We start from the raw sequence: 19,039 nt of genomic DNA, 5'->3' as shown, positions 1-19,039 counted from the left end.
TCAGATAATCATCCTAAACAAAGTTTGGAAAATGTTAAAAGTGATGGAAAGGAGACTATCAATCAACCCTATCCCTCCCAACTCAAAATAAATCCTCAACACAAAAGATATGTTTCCACATTTATTGAACAGCATCCTATGTAGATTGTTATCCTGAAGCTCCCCTCACCCATCCCCAAATTGAGGGGTTTTAGCTTTTCCATTTTATTGATTCCTTCTTGTTAAAGATGTTCCAATTTTTAAGTCAGGTTTCATCAAAATGATAAAACATTTTGGGGGAAAAATGCATCCCAGTAACCCAAAACTGGAGGTCAAGATGGAAAAAATCTCCACGGCTACCATGTATTTTCCTTTGGTGCTCAAATAGGATGGAATGAAGGAGAGCCAAACACTGCAAAAGACCAACATGCTAAATGTAATAAATTTAGCTTCATTAAAGCTGTCTGGGAGTTTCCTGGCTAAAAAAGCCACAGTAAAACTGACAATAGCCAGGAATCCCATGAAACCCAGAACACAGTAGAACATGGTAGAGGAGCCTTCATTACATTCCAATATAATCTCTGTATTGGATGAGTACACATCAGCATCTGGGTACGGAGGAGCTGTTGACAGCCACGTAGTACAAATCATAACTTGAATAAGCAAACAGGAAAGGACAATGGAATAAGCCAGTCTTTTCCCCAACCATTTCCTTATCTTGGATCCAGGTTTGGTGGCTATGAAGGCCAGAACCACAATTATGGTTTTGGCCAATATACATGAAACCGCTACTGAAAAGATGATGCCAAAAGCAGTTTGACGAAGGAGACATGTCACCTTTCCCGGTGGCCCAATGAACAATAAAGCACAGATGAAGGAGAGCAGGAGAGAGATCAGGAGAAGGTAAGTGAGACTCCGGTTGTTGGCTTTGACTATAGCAAGATCTCGATGCTTAATGAAAAGCCAAAGCACCAGTGAAGTCAGACAAAAAAGGGAAATAGACAGAACAGCTAAAGACACCCCTAAAGGTTCTTTTAGAGATAAGAAACTTAATGTTTTAGGAATGCATAAACGTCGTTGAGGATTTGGATACTGATTTACCAGACATGGATAACAGGTGACTGCATCTGAAAAAAAAACATGCATAATCAATTATGTTGTCAGGTTGTCAGAGAGACTCAACAGAACCTATAAAACTGCCTTACTATTTTATTAGTATTATGCTGTTGAGTTGGTGCAAATCTGAATCAGAAATGGAAAAAGGTACTATTTCAGTAGGTTTCTTTGAGGTATCATGCAACAATCTACACAATCTGTTTTATATTAAAAACTTCCTCAGGGCTTTTCAAGAATACAGGTAGTGTTGAATGTGAAGGTGAAGATGGAGGTGGAGGTATAGAAAGAGATAAAAATATAAATACACTTAATCATTGTGATGACCCAGAGTTAGGGGTCAGTGTCAATTGTGAATACTTGCAGATGGCCCTGCTCTCTCTGGTCACTTGCAAGCCCATGAATGCAGGGTCACAAAAGGCCAGTAAAGGAAACATATTAATTGTTCTGAATATCACCATATATAACAGTAATCCTCAACTCTTACAACACTTCATGTAGTGACCATTCAAAGTTACAATGGCACTGGAAAAAAGAAACTTATGAATGTTTTTTTCACACTTACAATTATTGCAGTATCCCTATGCTCAGGTGATCATGTATCTATATGATTCTGGAAAAAGACAAGTTTGCTTCCTAGGTTTGGTGTTATGACTGATAATGTCAGCCCTCCCAGGCAAATCAGAGAAGAAACCAAATTAACTAATTCTACTTTATTGTAAGGCTACCTTTAACAGAACCTGGTAAGTCTGAAGGAATGAACTACTTGTCTCCACTTTGAACTACTTGATCCATTAGAAAGGCTTCTTTCTATGACTATAACAACTGCAGGGTCCGGCATCTCTTATCTGATTGCTTTCTGGGCATCTTTCTTTCTTTCTTTCTTTCTTTCTTTCTTTCTTTCTTTCTTTCTTTCTTTCTTTCTTTCTTTCTTTCTTTCTTTCTTTCTTCCTTCCTTCCTTCCTTCCTTCCTTCCTTCCTTCCTTCCTTCCTTCCTTCCTTCCCCAAGGACATTCATACTGCCCATTCCATTGCAGTTAGGTTTGATTTTTCCAAATCAAACCCAAAACATTCCACACAACAGACTCTTATATTCTCCTATGTACCTGCTATAGCTCAGAGACAATATATAAGGATTTTTTGTGTCTAGAATATCTTACCCTTGTGATTTGATATTTTTCCTTCTGGACATGGAAAACAATCATAACAGCAAAATGGCTTCCCTTCTTTCTTTCTTTTACTATAACCCTCTTGGCAATTGTCATTACACAGTGAAAGGGGGTACCCCTAGACACAAAAAGAAAGAGTAGAATGTAACACAGAAAAATATTTTATAGTAGCCTTGGATGCACTGTTAAATATAGTTTGGTTATATTTTTATATATCATAAAAGACTCTCCCATTGTTTTCTCCTTCAATGTCAATTCTTGGTATACACCAAGAAAGCCCCAAGAAAATCAAACATATTTTGCTATATTTCATCTTCTTCCAATAGGATCATGATAATCTTATTCTATGGCCTTTCAGTTTGACAAATTCTTAGTATATTTATAAAGACAGATGAAACTGTAAAGAAAATCTTAGAAACACATAAAAAACCATTGACACTTATAAAAACAGTGTCATGTTCTCTAATCCTATTGTGATGATAATGGCATAACAGCATTTACCATTGCAATGAACAAGGACATACATTGAATTTTGCAGCTACTGTTGGCTGAGTAGATACGAAGATAGCCAGAGAAATTATTGAAGCCTGGGAAATGGGTCCCCTGTCAGTCAGTAGGAGTGCTAATTTACTATCAGGTAATCAAGTATTTAGAAGGCGAGGAGTTGGCAGCACAAGGAAACAACAGCCAAAGACTTAATAGCTGGCCATCAACACCCCACTTAACAAGTAAAAGCCACACAAAACCCGGCATTCCTCACCATCCAGTCAGAGCTGAAGAAGCTTCTTGGATGAGAAGCAAAATGTCTTTAAAGAAGAACAGGAAAGTCTAATTGCCAGTTATTAATTTAACACACCTTCTTCTATGTTTTATTATTATTTTTTAATATATCATGTTCTTATAGTTCAACATCTTATTGGTACAGCACCCAGGTTCCCTCTTTGAGGGAGATGGGCACTTTAGAAACATGGTAGGTAAACAAACAAACAAACAAACAAACAAACAAACACACACACACATACATACATACATACATACATACATACTTTCTATATTTTAAATTTTATAGATATACTGTTTTGATATTTTAGCATGTTATTGTATAGCATCCCGTGGCCAATAGGGACTCTCGAGGGAGATCAACAGTTTAGAAATAAATAAATGTTCTCAATTTTCAGTAATGTCTGAAGACATCTAAATAGATGTGTACTTACTTGATTAAACCTGACAGGCCACACAATATGACTGTCATCAAGAAAAATCCCCCCTTTTGAAGAAGTATGTGGGTCTATCATTCCAACTCTGATTCTACGAAAAGACTGGTTTGGGAAGGTTACCCAGTTTATAATATCAAATCCCACTATTTGTTCACCATTTTGATTAAAAGAAATAATGTCACCAGCACTATTATTGAATGAAACTTTTCTCAAAAAGGGGTGGAGCTGAAACTGAAAGAAATATGCAAAGAAGATAGAGAATAGATGATGATAGATAGATTTCCAAATCCTCTATGAAGTTCTGCCTTCATATCTTGGACAATCTTTAAAATTATATTCAAGCCAGAATTAATTACACATGACATTCATTTTTTGTTAAAAATCATGGAGGAAGGGAGTATCCGTGGTCAAGATATCTCTTTTGAGATCAGTGTGATTCTTGTCACTGTCAGCTATCCCAGTTCCAGTTTATTTCCTTATTGTTTTGTTTTAACAGGCCGATAAATCATAAAGGGGTATGCAAGCGATGAAATATCTGTTTTTTCATTATTGTCATAATCTTCTTTCAGTGGAAAATTACTTTCATCAAAAAGTCATAATTTTCTTTCTTTCAGCTTATCTGAACTTTTATGTTGTATTACACTAACTCAGGTGTCAGCAACCTGAAACAGTAAAAGAGCCACTCAGAACCAGTTCCCTCACAAAAGGAAAAACTGGGAGCCACAAAAAATGTGTGCACATGCGCGTACATGAGCGCATGCGCAGAACAGGGTTTGACTGAAGAGTGGAGCCAAGGTGAGATATGCACCTACCCTGCATATTTAAATTGATTGGTTGTACTTTTTTAGTCCCACTTTTTTTTTTTTGACTGCGCATGGCAGAGGACTGGGAGCCACAGGAGATGGCTGAAAGCCGCATGTGGCTCCGGAGCCGCGGGTTGCAGACCTGTGCACTAACTCATTAATTACAGTTGCAAACAACTAATGCATCTTTTCTCACTCTTGTTCTTGGTTGATGTTCCTTAAGTTTGTGTCTTTCCAACTTTCTGTTTCTCTACTCTCATCTCCTTTCCTTCCATTCCATGTGAATTGAGACAAGAGACACATTAAAACAGAAGTCAAATAATGGAGTAAAAGAAAAGAAAAGGGAGGGAGAGAAGTGGGAAAAGGTGGGAAAGTCCTCCTCTTCCTCCTCCTCCTCCTCCCAGCTTACATCTTATGACAATATCTTTAACACCATCAAACATCCACATTGAGCCTATCCCAGGTTCTTGAAAGGGACTCAATAGGTGGACTAAAACATTAAATCCAGCCTAAATATCTGGGTGACAAACCATAATAATAAGAATTTCTTGTCACAAAGAAGATTAGGTGACTAGATATAATTTGTTTAAAAGTGGTAATTTTGATGACTTGACCAATTGGTTTGATCATAATATAAATCTATCTTAAATAGAATTATTTTTTAACCTCAGATGCACTGTGAGCTCTTCATAGATTAAGTTGGCATGCAGATAGGTCTTCTACTGATTATAATGTGAACATGCAAGTGGATTACGAGACATTGATGACTAAAATTACTTATTGAGTATCTCAAGTATCTTCCTATCTGACAAGAGGGCATTTGAATGTGATGACCTCCTCTTTTATAATTATCTCTGTAATCTTATAATATTATAATTCATTTATTAATCTTAGAATGGATTTGTGATGCTATATTAAGCTATACAATGTATTTTCCCTTTCAAAATCGCAACCCAAACTGACCAATTCTGTGCTTAGCTGTAAGTCTAACTTTAATAAATTCAGATTAATAAAACAGATGACTAGACTTCAGCTCTGATTGTCAGAACGTTTTACATCCCAATGACATGAGCAAATCATGAGAGAATTTGAGTTGAGGTTCAAAAGTTATACTTTTTCATTTATAGTTCTGGTAAATTGTTTTGTGTTGTGGTACCAGCCTCCCATTTTGTTTTTACCTGCCAGGAAACCTGATTGAGAAGATTCTTCTGCTGCTCTTTTTTTCCTATTTGTCTCTGCTTGGACTGTGATAAATACATGATGTGCAAGGCATGGGCAACAGCATGGACTGCATTGTAGATGCAATAGCTGTGGGCAGTCATCTTCATTTCAAAAATTGTTGCAGGGAGACTTTCCAGTTTCTCCTTCCCAGTGCAAAGTCTCCCAGACACATTGTTTACATTGGATTTAGGTAAAGAACAGTCAAAGGCATTTTCCCAAAAGATCTGGAGAAAATCATCTTCTTTTTCTAAGCTGGGATTTGTGGCCTGAAGAAAAGTCTGGAATCCTAACACATCTCTTGAGTGAACTGCAAAAGATATGGCACCATGGATGAACTCTATGTCATGTGGTTTTTTAAAAGAATATGACACAAAATCCATCTGAGCTGTCATAATCCAGACTTTTCCTTTTGATTTGTCCATGTCAAGATATTCTGGAATTCCTAGCAGTAGGAGAAGAACTGACATGGTTTGTAGTTCCCCATGTATGACTAAGATATTGGAAGTGTCCCTAGTGATGATCTTGTATGTTTTAATCCCATCTTCCACAAGGGTTTCAATAGCATTAGAAAATCCTTGTTTGGGGAGTCTTTGAATAAAATCAAAGCAGATCCCTCTCTGGGGAAACAATGGAAGTACATTCTGCACAAACCTCTCCCCATTATCATCATCGAGATACAGCACTCCGATCCATGTCCACCTAAAATGAAGAAGTAAGTGAAGAATCCCTTTGTACTGATGAATGCCTTGGGGAAACATCTGTTGGACAAAAGCATCTTGGCTTTTGTAATCCAGCACTGGAGCAGAACCATAGGACAGCTAAGGAATTGATAAGAAAAAGAACAGATTTCCAAAACAGGTTTCTGTGCTTCTGACGACATATGGAAGTGGCATGTTGGTTAAATTTCGATGCTGATTCTAATATAGCTACATGTAAGGGAAGTCAAATGTTGAACTCTCCTCCTCCAATTTTTTTAATTTATCATATCTTTTTATAGATTAGAAACTCTCAGCCTGCAGTTAATATATAATGCCTTCTCTTAAATACTACACAACAGATCAAAACTACAATCTGCAACCCATCTGTACTGTTATCATTTCCTTATTTGATTTGGGATGCCTTGGTGGAGCAGTGGGCTAATGCCTCCTTAAGTAACACCAGCTGCCTGCAATTAGTGCAGGTTCGCATCCCACCAGGCTCAAGGTTGACTCAGCCTTCCATCCTTCCGAGGTAGGTAAAATGAGGACCCAGATTGTTGGGGGCAATAAGCTGACTTTGTAATAATGCCACTTGGGGGGGGGGCGAAAGCCCTAATAAGCAGGCATATACATAGAATGAAGGCTATTGCTAAGCACATTGGTTTGTGCTTAAATTGAAAGCCGCCCTGAGTCTTCGGAGAAGGGCGGGATATAAATGGAATTAAAATAAATAAAAATAAAATAATAAGTCAACAATTCCATTTAAATTCCAGTTTCTTGTAATACTAAGATTTTTTTCAAAAAAGGTCAAGTCACATCCTGGTTGTTAAATCATTCATTCCTGATATTTTCTTTGAAGGTTTACAAGTTATCTCCTACAGTATAACAAAAGAAGAGGTGATCAAACTAATTCATATAAAATAAAGTTATTCATAAAGGTACCATTAAATTAGTAGCCAAATAAAATCAACTACCGGTAAGTAGGAGTAAAATTATAAACAATAACATTGATTTTGATAAGACCCAAAACTAACATCTGCAATATTTTCTAAGATGCAAGTTTTTATCTAATACACATATTTATTCATGTATAATTACCTTCATGATGGCTTTGTTAACAGAAATTTCCATAATGTTCACATATTTTATATACTATTTTAAGGAGTGTATGTGTTTTTATATACAAAAAGGGCAGACATGTTTATCACAGGAAAAAAATGGATGACTATTTAAATAAAGATTGTTATGTTAGAATTTAAAAATCTGTAGCAAATGAAAATTGGTCAAGAAATCCTTACCTGTGGAACCTTGTAGATACCTAGGATGGTGGCCATATGGAGGCAGACATTTGAATTAGGTCCCCCAATGACTGAAACTTCATTGTTTCTACTATCACACTTGTAGTTTGGAATCAATCTCTTCCAAGAAGAAAGAAGTTCCATTGAGGCAAGATAAGTCCAACTTGCACTGAAATGGCTGTTATAGATCTGGAATCCCAGAGTGATGTTTGGCAAAATATCTGGGTTTCCATTGATTTCTTTTACAGCAAATACCAGTGCCAGGATATGCTGGTAATGCTGAGTCAATACCCTACAAAGAAATATATAAATTGTATAACATGTAGTACATGATACTTGTAGTCAATGTTGGTGTATATTGAACAATTGATGAGGAACTTAAGTTGATTATATCTCCCCTAAAATGGGAATCTTTACATCCTTAATGAGTTATTTTTAAATTTTCAATTTGAATTTAATCTGGCAAATTAATTGTGCTCCACTGTGAAAAGTGATAATCTGCTAAATGTGATCATTCATTGACTTGTTTTATAACAAATGCCAAATGTATTGGTAGTGCTGAGGAAGGAGGGAAGGAAGGAAGGAAGGAAGGAAGGAAGGAAGGAAGGAAGGAAGGAAGGAAGGAAGGAAGGAAGGAAGGAAGGAAGGAATAGTAGGATGACGTAAATACTCTATATTTCAAAATGCAACATTTATTTTAATGAAATATATGTCAACTAATGCTGCATCTAAGACTGATCATGCAACTACTATCATGGATACTGTGATTCTGGGTTGAAAAATACAATGTCTGTCAAGCACCCGATATAGGTGAAGCTGCTCACATGAATCAAGGATGAATAATGAGATAAGGGATGCATAAATGTATCTTCAGCTACTAAGATTCAAAAGATTACTGTGTGATATGCTAGAACAAAAAAGTGTCCCCAGAATTAAAATGTAAGCTCCTGTCATTATCTAGTTGGGTAATGAAATATCTGAAAGCAAACAACCAAGCTCAGAGAACACCAAAAATGCCAAAACCATCCTCAGCCACAGATGTCCTCTTCTATTAAAAAATAAGAATCCAGATATTTCTTTGAGTGCTATCCAGAATACTTCAAAAATTCACTCTTCCAAGCTTTCTCCACTTGAATTACTGTATATCGAAAAAGCAGTTTGTTTATTGTAAAAATCAGAATTACTTGTCATTTTTTGTGAATTCTACTGTGCTCTAGCAACATATCCCCCAATTACTTCCCATCCATTCTAAGTATGTCAAAACCTTCCAGGGATGGTCACTATCAAAAAAACAGACTGAAATTCAGGTAATAAAATATCTTACTTAGCTATGAGATATGGAGGATAAGGACCAGACAACTAAAACTGTAGTAATGCATGATGAGATACATTCTTCCATATTCATAGCCCTCCCCACACCCCAAAGCCTGAAAATGAAATGGGAATAAACCCTCAAATTATGGTATTAAAAGATTAATTCTATTGTTGCTATCCTGTCAGCTTTACAAACAAAATAAGACACACACAAAGGTTTATAAAAATATAAACAGAGACACACACATCGAGAATATTGTAATTCACTCCCATATATTATTATGAAATTGTATTAGAAACACCACATCTAATATTAAGCTTTTTTAGAATGTGCAACAATTTTACAGTACAGAAGACATCATTTGAGGAAAAGAATAAGAAACAAGAAGCTAGCAATAAAATGTTCCTTTAAAGAAAGAAAGTCATATAGTACCTATCTTGATATGTTTCTTAAAGCTTAAAATGAACCCTGCAGAATGTGTAAGAAGACAGGAATGAGTTCATATTAGACATTTCAATGCATAAATCCACCAAAATAAAAACAAAATAAAAATTATCATTTGAAAAATATACAGTGTATTTTATATTGTTTTATTTTTAAGTAAACTAATAACTGCTTACATGATATCATCAAAGAGCTCAGGACAGGGAGCTTTTTCAAATTTTATTGAATGTGAAAGCACATAATTCTGAGAAGTAATGACAGCAATATTGAAGTCTCCAGCATGATAATATTTATGAAGGGATTGGAGAGGTATCTGAGTAGTCCATTGACCCGCAGGACACTTGAATAGCGCAGAAGGCAACATCACTAACAACAGCAAAATTAACATTAACATTCTGCATTACCAGCTGCTTTCCAATATCTTTCATTGAAGTATAAAACAAAATTCAAGATGTCAGTCTTGGCTGGAATGGCGATTCATTCAGCAGAAATAGTAATGCAAACTCTTGTTTCAAGTTACATGAGCCATGAGGAAGCTTTGTATGAATGATTCAAGGATATAAACAACACATTTTAGTCTCAATACAAATTTATGCTATTTACTGCCATGGATATCACCCAGACAAGAAGCAGAGTTAGGTAATAATGATTATTTTGGTAATTACAGATGAGAAAGTTACTTTCTGTAGCAAAGTGTTTTCTGTAGGTGAAAACATTGCATTAATTCCAGCTCTTGTTTTTGAGCTTAATTTCCATTGAAGTAAATAAAAAAAGAACAATTCTCCCTGACACCTAATGTTCCAGATACACATCTTATCTATCTCATTTCCATATCACCAGATTAATAGTACAATATAGTATTCTTATTTTCATTGTAATTTCCGCATATTTTAGATTCAATAACAAGATTTTTCCCATTACAGCATTTAGTACAACCTCTCTCTTCTTCTTTATATCCGCTCTCTCATATATGGGCTTATAATTTAATTCTTATCACTACATCCAACAATAATGATTGCATTAGATCATATATACATACACACAGACACACAGACACACACACACACACATATACACTGTATGTGAGTGTGTGTGTGTGTTAATCACCTTCATTTAACCTTTATAAACAACTCAATATTTCAATTTAACTATTGATATTCATACATCTAAGTTTTAATTAGCCAACATTTTTCTTTATCTTCACATCATAACAATATCTCATATTCAAGATATGGATCCTATCTACTTAGATATATTCTATTTTAAGCCTCTTAGATATGTCCACACTCCATTCTTCTTCAGAATTATTCTGGGTTTTTTCCTTTGCTATGTCATTTTCTGTGTCCTTGCCTTAGGGTCATCAAAAAATTTTTGTATTATTATATCACATTGAGGTGACCATCAAATCTCCATTTTTGGAGGGTTGAGGGGTCTGGCAGAACAACCAAATCTTTTCATTATTTTCTTATCTTGACATAGTTGTCCTGGACTGTCTATCCTTTCTTAAATCGGTTTCTGATTTTGATCTTCAAATTCCTTCTGGTTTATGTAGCAAGTTTTTCTGTCCATCCATTTTGTCAGATTTTTTTTCCTGATTTTTCTCTTATCTGCACTTGCTGGGTGGTTAAATTTTCTGTCAAAATATTTGATTGTTCAATTTCTTCTATTGTACTCTGTACAGATAGTTTATTAGTTGTAGTCAAAGTCTGGGTTTGCTTATCTAAGATGCTTTCGAGTTCTCCCCCCCAAAAGCTCTTATTTCATCACTGGCTGTAAAATTATTTTCATCACAGCAGAAATTTGTTTTTGCATTTCTTCCATGGTAAAAGTCTGTTCCTGGTCTTCCATAGTAATGAGTTAAATTTAAATTTAATTTTTTTTTAAAGTGACAGATTTCAATTTCATGTTTAACCACTAGATGTCCCCCAAGTGTTTAGAAAATTCCTTTCAATTATTTCTTCTGTTTTAGGAGGGCTAAGCCAAACTTTCAAATAAAAATAGGAAGTAAAAAATAATCCATCAGGGTTTTTTAAAAGTTCTAGTTGAGATCCAATTAGTTTTTCAATGTTTTTTAAAAACCTCCCCTGTATATTCAATCACTGCTGTTTCCAGAGGGAGGGCTAAAATCCCCCTTCCCTCTCCACAGTGGGGAAAAAAAAGTACTTTATCAGCTTATTTAAGTGGGGAAAAAAGTTGGAATATAAGAGAGGTAGATCTCACCAAGGCTATTCCACACTGCTTTAATGTTGCTTGGTGGTAAGTGTGACTTCGGCTTTCCGCAGCCTAGTGACCAGCCATATTGCTATGGCCGATTTTTCATCCACAGTTCGAAGGCAACACAGGCACTGAGGGGAGAGTTGCCGCTCTCCCGCATTTCTGTGAAAGGCCATCCTTGCTGGTCACCTCTCCAGAGTGACTTTTTGGCCCTTTTCGGAGGCCCCCAACTGGATGTGGAAGTTGAGAGCCATCCTCCAAACATCCACAATGGCCATGTCAGCAAACCAGAATTGTGACAAAGGGAAGTGGGGTCACTCAGAAATTTGGAAATGATAAATTTCAAATGTTTAACTTAAATATTAATGCAAAATTAAAGCCGGGAAAATTTATAAGGTCATTGATGGTCTAAAGATGGAATGTTAAAATCAATGAAATATATAAAATTATTGACAAATGTAAGAAAACTACTAAATAGCTGATAGATAGAATAAGAAGTATGTTAATTTAGATAAGAGACAATATTTATTAAAGGAAAAAAAGGAAATATTGGCTGTTAATAATTGGAGATTTGTAAAAACATACATCTGTATGAAACGGAACTATTGTAACCGAGATACCACGTTGCTTTTCAAAGATATAATTGTAATGTTGGAAAAGTAATAAAAAGTTGTTTTTTTTTTAAAAAGAACATTATGGTTGATTTCCCCTTTGAGTTTAGTAAGAATTAAAGACCTTTCCTTCCTCCCTCCCTCCCTCCCTCCCTCCCTCCCTCCCTCCCTCCCTCCCTTCCTTCCTTCCTTCCTTCCTTCCTTCCTTCCTTCCTTCCTTCCATTGTATTCAGGACATCAGACTTTTCTTTTTGATAATAACCAATATCCAGGGATTTCTAAGAAAATTAAAATGAGCCATCACATTGAGATGAAAAATATTGGTCACCTGCTCAAAGTTTAGACTTTCTGCAATAGAAAGCAAAATGTGATACTTTCAAATCTTAGGGTAATTTCTCTGTTATCCTTTTTAGCAAGGCATCAAAATGAGAACTCTAGTCTGTTTGGAAAGTGCATGTTTCTTATATTGGCATAAAACCGTCCAGAATTCAAACTTAATTTCTGCAATCTAAAAGGAAAATAAGTTTTTTCTTACTTTCTTCACATAGAAATGTGCATTGTTTAGCACAGAGAAGAAACATTAAATAATTTATTGATTTTTTTCAATTTAATGACTGAAAGTATCCAACCCAATCAAGTGTAGGTTCCTACAGTAAATCAATACAAAGCACCAAACAGAAATCCAAAGAAGTTTAATGAACTTTAAAAAAAGAAAAGAAAAGAAATCAGGAGTCATCCTTTAGTGCAAAGTCAAGCAGGACAACTGCATTAATTCAAGGTGAAAAGTGACTTTCATATTAAAAAAAAATTCTGATGAACATAGCTAATAATCCTTCCTCCTCCTATTTTCCCTACAACAAACTTTGGGAGAATTGTGCTCAGAGAGAGCGACTTGTTCAAAATCACCCAATGAGCCTTCATGCCTAAAGTAGGACTAGTACCAGGGCTTTTTTTCCTCATAGAACGCTCAGAACGGAGTTCCGGCACCTTTTTGGATGGAACCTGGTAGGGTAGGCAAGGTGGGTTGTATGACATGTGTGAGTTCCGGCACCTTTTTCTTTTACAAAAAAAGCACTGACTAGAACTGATAGTTTCCTGATTTCTAGCCTGGTGATGGAGAAGATTGCTGAGAAACAGGAAAAGAAAAAGAAAAGAAAAGAAAACAGCTGTAGTCTTTGGAATACAACATTTTTTTAAATTGATGGAGAACTTGCAAAGTTGAAAGGAAAACCTATTATGCCCTGACACTACAGTGCTCCAAAGTGGATTTACATCTTCAGAACTAGCCTACTTTCCTTTGGACCACTTCAGAGGTGATCTCTGAAATATGTAAATTTGTCTTGAAAAAATGCCTCATTGAAGTTTACAAAGCTTTGCATTTTAAAAAACAGTTTTCGTCCATCCTTCCTTCTAGGCAGAACAGCATCTTGTTTCTAATTTCTAATTCTAACATTTGAATTATATCTCCCAATGACTGCAACTGCATTGTTTCTACTATCACATTTGTAATTTGGAAAAAAAACACACATCTTCTGTATTGGAGAGAAGTTCCATTGAGACAAGGTAAGTCCAGCTTGCACTAAAATGGCTGTTATAGATCTGGAACCTCAGAGTGATGTTTGGCAAAATATGTGCATTTTCATTGATTTATTTTACAGCATATATCACTGCCAGGATATGTTGGTAATGCTGAGTCAATACCCTACACAGAAGTACATAAGAAATGAGCCTATGATTTAAAATGTTCAGTATATCAAACAAATGATGTATCTGAGATAGATTATGTAGCTGTTGTAATGGCAAGTGTAACTTAGGAGAAAACGATACACTCCAGTAAGGTATCACTTTTTGAAATTTGTATGTGAATTCAATTTGGAATGTCTACTCAGCATGCACACAATAATTTTTTTACATGTTTTTGGAAATCTGCATCTGCCTGCATTCAGTAAAGACAAACCATTCATACATTTGTGTTAAGATTATAGATGACACTCCTTCATTCACAGGGCTGAGTAGAGAGATCTGCATGATTTATGATGCTAAAACGCAGTGTTATAATTAAATCACATGTTGAATATTTTAACCTGAGCTCCAGAGCACTGTTAAAATTAGATTCATATAGGACTCAGAATATTTGATTCAGTATGCATGAAGAATTTATGTTTGTGTTATCCCATGGATATAACACCCATCCACTTTTCTACCCACCATAGACATGCAGACACACAAACACGTGAATGTGCTAAGAGGATATTTGGTAAGAAGGAGAAGCAGGAAGAGGAAAAAGATCCTTTTAAAAAGTCAAGGATTGGGAATAATTAAATTCTGTTTATAACCCAAAACACAAACAAGTTCCCAGAATTGTTCATTACAACAGCTATACATTATAATTCAATAGATGTGATTTTGGGAGTCAAAGCAAATGATTAGAAAAGAATCTTGCTGCTGAAAAAGATGTATCTTAAAAAGTAAATTGGTTAACATATATCTTCATAAGGATTGCAGCTCTTCTTTTCAAATATACCCTGAAATAAATATAATCAGAAAACACTTCCTGCTTTTTTTTTGAGAACCAAAACCTTATAAGCTGTCCAGCTTCAGAAACAACAGGGAAGGACATAAACGGTATTGAGAACAGAATGTGTGGCTTCTATTAATAAAGAAACATGCTATATAATTATGCTTTTCTGCTAAAACTAGAATGAGGTCATAATATAGATGATATGAATCAGAATAAAAGTTCATCTGTAAAGCAACTTGCTCAGATAGAGAGAGAGTCAGGAGAGAAACACATTGCTATTCAAATATATCCCAGGTTCTTACGGAATATCATCAAAGTACTCTGGAGAGGGTATTTTTTCATACGATAAAGCTCGTGAAAGCACATTGCTCTGAGAAGTTATGCTAGCAATGTTAAATTCTCCAGAATGGTAATACTTGTGAAGAATTGGAAGAAGCACCCGAGTTGCACTTTTATCAACAGGACATTTGCTAGCTGTGTGAGGTAACAAAGCTAATGCCCACATTATTATCACCACCATCTTGTTAACTTTTTTTAAAAAATGATAATGGAGAAGAAATTCTGGGAGTTGAAGTCCATGAGTCATAAAAGGGCCGAGTTTGAAGACCTCTGCTCTATGGTGATGGATACATGTGAGGCAGTGCCAGCATTGAAAGATATCCCACTGAAATATTCTTTGTATGATAATATGCCATACTGGCCAAACTAGAGGAAAAATACACATTTGTTTATATTTCTTATATTTATCTTCTACCCATCACATCTAGATGTGACTATATCAAATATGAATAGAATTGTGGAATATCCGAGGATACAGGGCTGAGTAGACTGGGTGGTCTTTTCAGAAATAGAATTTAGTCTATGGAAGAATGTGAAAAACTCTTTTTGTCCATCTTTTCTTGTTGCTGAGAGTACATTATTACTTTCCCAGTAGGTTGCATAAAACAGGATTGTGAAGGGCTTCATCATCCCAAAATCTGTTTTGGTTCCCTAGCCTTCATGGTAGGTTTTCACTTCACTATGAAGAGTTATCAGTTGTATTGTAGAACATCCAAAGATATTGGGGCTATAATGCTTTATTTGGGTCAAGGGCTTACTAAGCTATAAGGGCATAATCTAAAAATAATAATAACAATAACAATAATAATTCTTAATCCAAAAAGGATTTTGTGCTCCCATTTATGGTGCATTATTTAGTTATAACAATATCAAAACAAATTTCTGTGTCAACTGAATAAGAGTGCTATGAGTGTAGCAAAGACATGCGAACACATTTAAGGCAAGAATAATGATTGTTTGATACTCTTTGGCTTAATTTAGATTTTTTGAACATTTAACTGACTTGTTCATATATTGTGGTTCTCAGTTGGAGAGTAGGTGTTAGAATATACATAAGTTGCCAATAGTTTTTTTTTTAAAAAAATGCATTTCTCCCTACAATCCTACTGTAACTATTTAGGAAAGATATGCAGTTGTAGAGAAAGATACATAACTGCTAAATAAGTGCTCCTAAACCTTTTAAAATCCGTAATAATACATAGGGAAATATGCCCCATGCTTCAGATAATCATCCTAAGCAAAGTTTGGAAAATGTTAAAAGTGATGGAAAAGAGACCAACCTCATCCCTTCCCACTCAGAATAAATCCTCAACACAAAAGATATGTTTCCACATTTATTGAACAGCATCCTATGTAGATTGTTATCCTGAAGCTCCCCTCACCCATCCCCAAATTGAGGGGGTTTTAACTTTTCCATTTTATTGATTCCTTCTTGTTAAAGACGTTCCAATTTTTAAGTCAGGTTTCATCAAAATGATAAAACATTTTGGGGAAAAAATGCATCCCAGTAACCCAAAACTGGAGGTCAAGATGGAAAAAATCTCCACGGCTACCATGTATTTTCCTTTGGTGCTCAAATAGGATGGAATGAAGGAGAGCCAAACACTGCAAAAGACCAACATGCTAAATGTAATAAATTTAGCTTCATTAAAGCTGTCTGGGAGTTTCCTGGCTAAAAAAGCCACAGTAAAACTGACAATAGCCAGGAATCCCATGAAACCCAGAACACAGTAGAACATGGTAGAGGAGCCTTCATTACATTCCAATATAATCTCTGTATTGGATGAGTACACATCAGCATCTGGGTATGGAGGAGCTGTTGACAGCCACGTAGTACAAATCATAACTTGAATAAGCAAACAGGAAAGGACAATGGAATAAGCCAGTCTTTTCCCCAACCATTTCCTTATCTTGGATCCAGGTTTGGTGGCTATGAAGGCCAGAACCACAATTATGGTTTTGGCCAATATACATGAAACCGCTAGTGAAAAGATGATGCCAAAAGCAGTTTGACGAAGGAGACATGTCACCTTCCCTGGTGGCCCAATGAACAATAAAGCACAGATGAAGGAGAGCAGGAGAGAGATCAGGAGAAGGTAAGTGAGACTCCGGTTGTTGGCTTTGACTATAGCGAGATCTCGATGCTTAATGAAAAGCCAAAGCACCAGTGAAGTCAGACAAAAAAGGGAAATAGACAGAACAGCTAAAGACACCCCTAAAGGTTCTTTTAGAGATAAGAAACTTAATGTTTTAGGAATGCATAAACGTCGTTGAGGATTTGGATACTGATTTACCAGACATGGATAACAGGTGACTGCATCTGAAAACAACAACATGCATAATCAATTATGTTGTCAGGTTGTCAGAGAGACTCAAGAGAACCTATAAAACTGCCTTACTATTTTATTAGTGTTATGCTGTTGAGTTGGTGCAAATCTGAATCAGAAATGGAAAAAGGTACTATTTCAGTAGGTTTCTTTGAGGTATCATTTAATAATCTACAAAATCTGTTTTATATTAAAATCTTCCTCACGGCTTTTCAAGAATACAGATAGTGTTGAATGTGAAGATGGAGGTGGAGGTATAGAAAGAGATAAAAATATAAATATACTTAATCATTGTGATGACCTGGACTTAGGGGTCAGTGTCAATTGTGAATACGTGCAGATGGCCCCGCTCTCTCTGGCCACTTGCAGGCCCATGAATGCAGGGTCACAAAAGGCCAGTAAAGGACACATCCAATATTCTAACCTAACCGGGAACATCTAGTGTCTTGAGGGAACACACAAAAGGGAACCTACTAGCTACTTCTGCTTTTTTCCTTCTTATCTACAGTGTGCCAGCCTTAAAGGGTGAAGTCTTTATCTTATGTGTGTCAGCTTTGTTGGGTGAATTGCTTATGTAATCAAAGTAGGTATACAAATAAGGTTTTTTCTGATATTTGGGGCTTTTGCTCTTTATTTTAGAGAAGCCCGTCTTTGTTCAGCTGAATAAAAAATATAAAGCTTGAAGGCAACTTCTGGTTTTCTGTAGAAGTATCTATATGATTCTGGAAAAAGTCAAGTTTGCTTCCTAGGATTGGTGTTATGACTGACAGTGTCAGCCCTCCCAGGCAAATCAGACAAGAAACCAAATTAACTAATTCTACTTTATTGTAAGGCTACCTTTAACGGAACCTGGTAAGTCTGAAGGAACCAACTTCTTGTCCCCACTTTTAACTACTTGATCCATTTTGAAAGGCTTCTTTCTATGACTATTAAGCAACTGCAGGGTCCTGCATCTCTTATCTTCTTTCTTTCTTTCTTTCTTTCTTTCTTTCTTTCTTTCTTTCTTTCTTTCTTTCTTTCTTTCTTTCTTTCTTTCTTTCTTTCTTCCTTCCTTCCTTCCTTCCTTCCTTCCTTCCTTCCTTCCTTCCTTCCTTCCTTCCTTCCCTCCCCAAGAACATTCATACTGTACATTCCATTGCACTTAGGTTTGATTTTCAAAATCAAACCCAAAACATTCCACACAACAGACTCTTATATTCTCCTGTGTACCTTCTATAGCTCAGAAACAATATATAAGGATTTTTTTGTGTCTAAAATATCTTACCCTTGTGATTTGATATTTTTCCTTCTGGACATGGAAAACAATCATAACAGCAAAATGGCTTCCCTTCTTTCTTTCTTTTACTATAACCCTCTTGGCAATTGTCATTACACAGTGAAAGGGGATACCCCTAGACAAAAAAAGAAAGAGTAGAATGTAACACAGAAAAATATTTTGTAGTAGCCTGGGATGCACTGTTAAATATAGTTTGGTTATATTTTTAGATATCATAAAAGACTCTTCCATTGTTTTGTCCTTCAATGTCAATTCTTGGTATACACCAAGAAAACCGAAAGAATATCAAACATATTTTGCTATATTTCATCTTCTTCCAATAGGATCATGATAATCTTATTCTATAGCCTTTCAGTTTGACAAATTCTTAGCATATTTATAAAGACAGATGATACTGTAAAGAAAATCTTAGAAACACATAAAAAACCTTTGACAGTTATAAATACAGTGTCATGTTCTCTAATCCTATTCTGATGATAATGGCATAACAGCAT

At 35.6% G+C, this 19,039-nt stretch overlaps 1 protein-coding gene across 1 annotated transcript; it reads right to left on the bottom strand.

Annotated features, from left to right (window-relative positions):
- Positions 1-204: 204 nt before the first annotated feature.
- LOC308678605 (vomeronasal type-2 receptor 26-like) lies at positions 205-15,123 on the bottom strand (the record flags this gene model as incomplete). The annotated part of the gene is made up of 5 exons (XM_081345831.1): positions 205-1,106; positions 2,253-2,379; positions 5,460-6,320; positions 7,499-7,790; positions 14,906-15,123. 5 exons carry the CDS (start codon positions 15,121-15,123, stop codon positions 205-207), a joined length of 2,400 nt encoding a protein of 799 aa, XP_081201957.1.
- Between the last annotated feature and the right edge of the window lie 3,916 nt (positions 15,124-19,039).

This window comes from Vipera berus, assembly GCF_964194415.1.
Source record: "Vipera berus genome assembly, chromosome: Z".
Taxonomy (NCBI): Eukaryota; Metazoa; Chordata; class Lepidosauria; order Squamata; family Viperidae; genus Vipera; species Vipera berus.
Note: the sequence above shows the minus strand (reverse complement) of the source record. Positions and strands in the feature narration are given on the sequence as shown.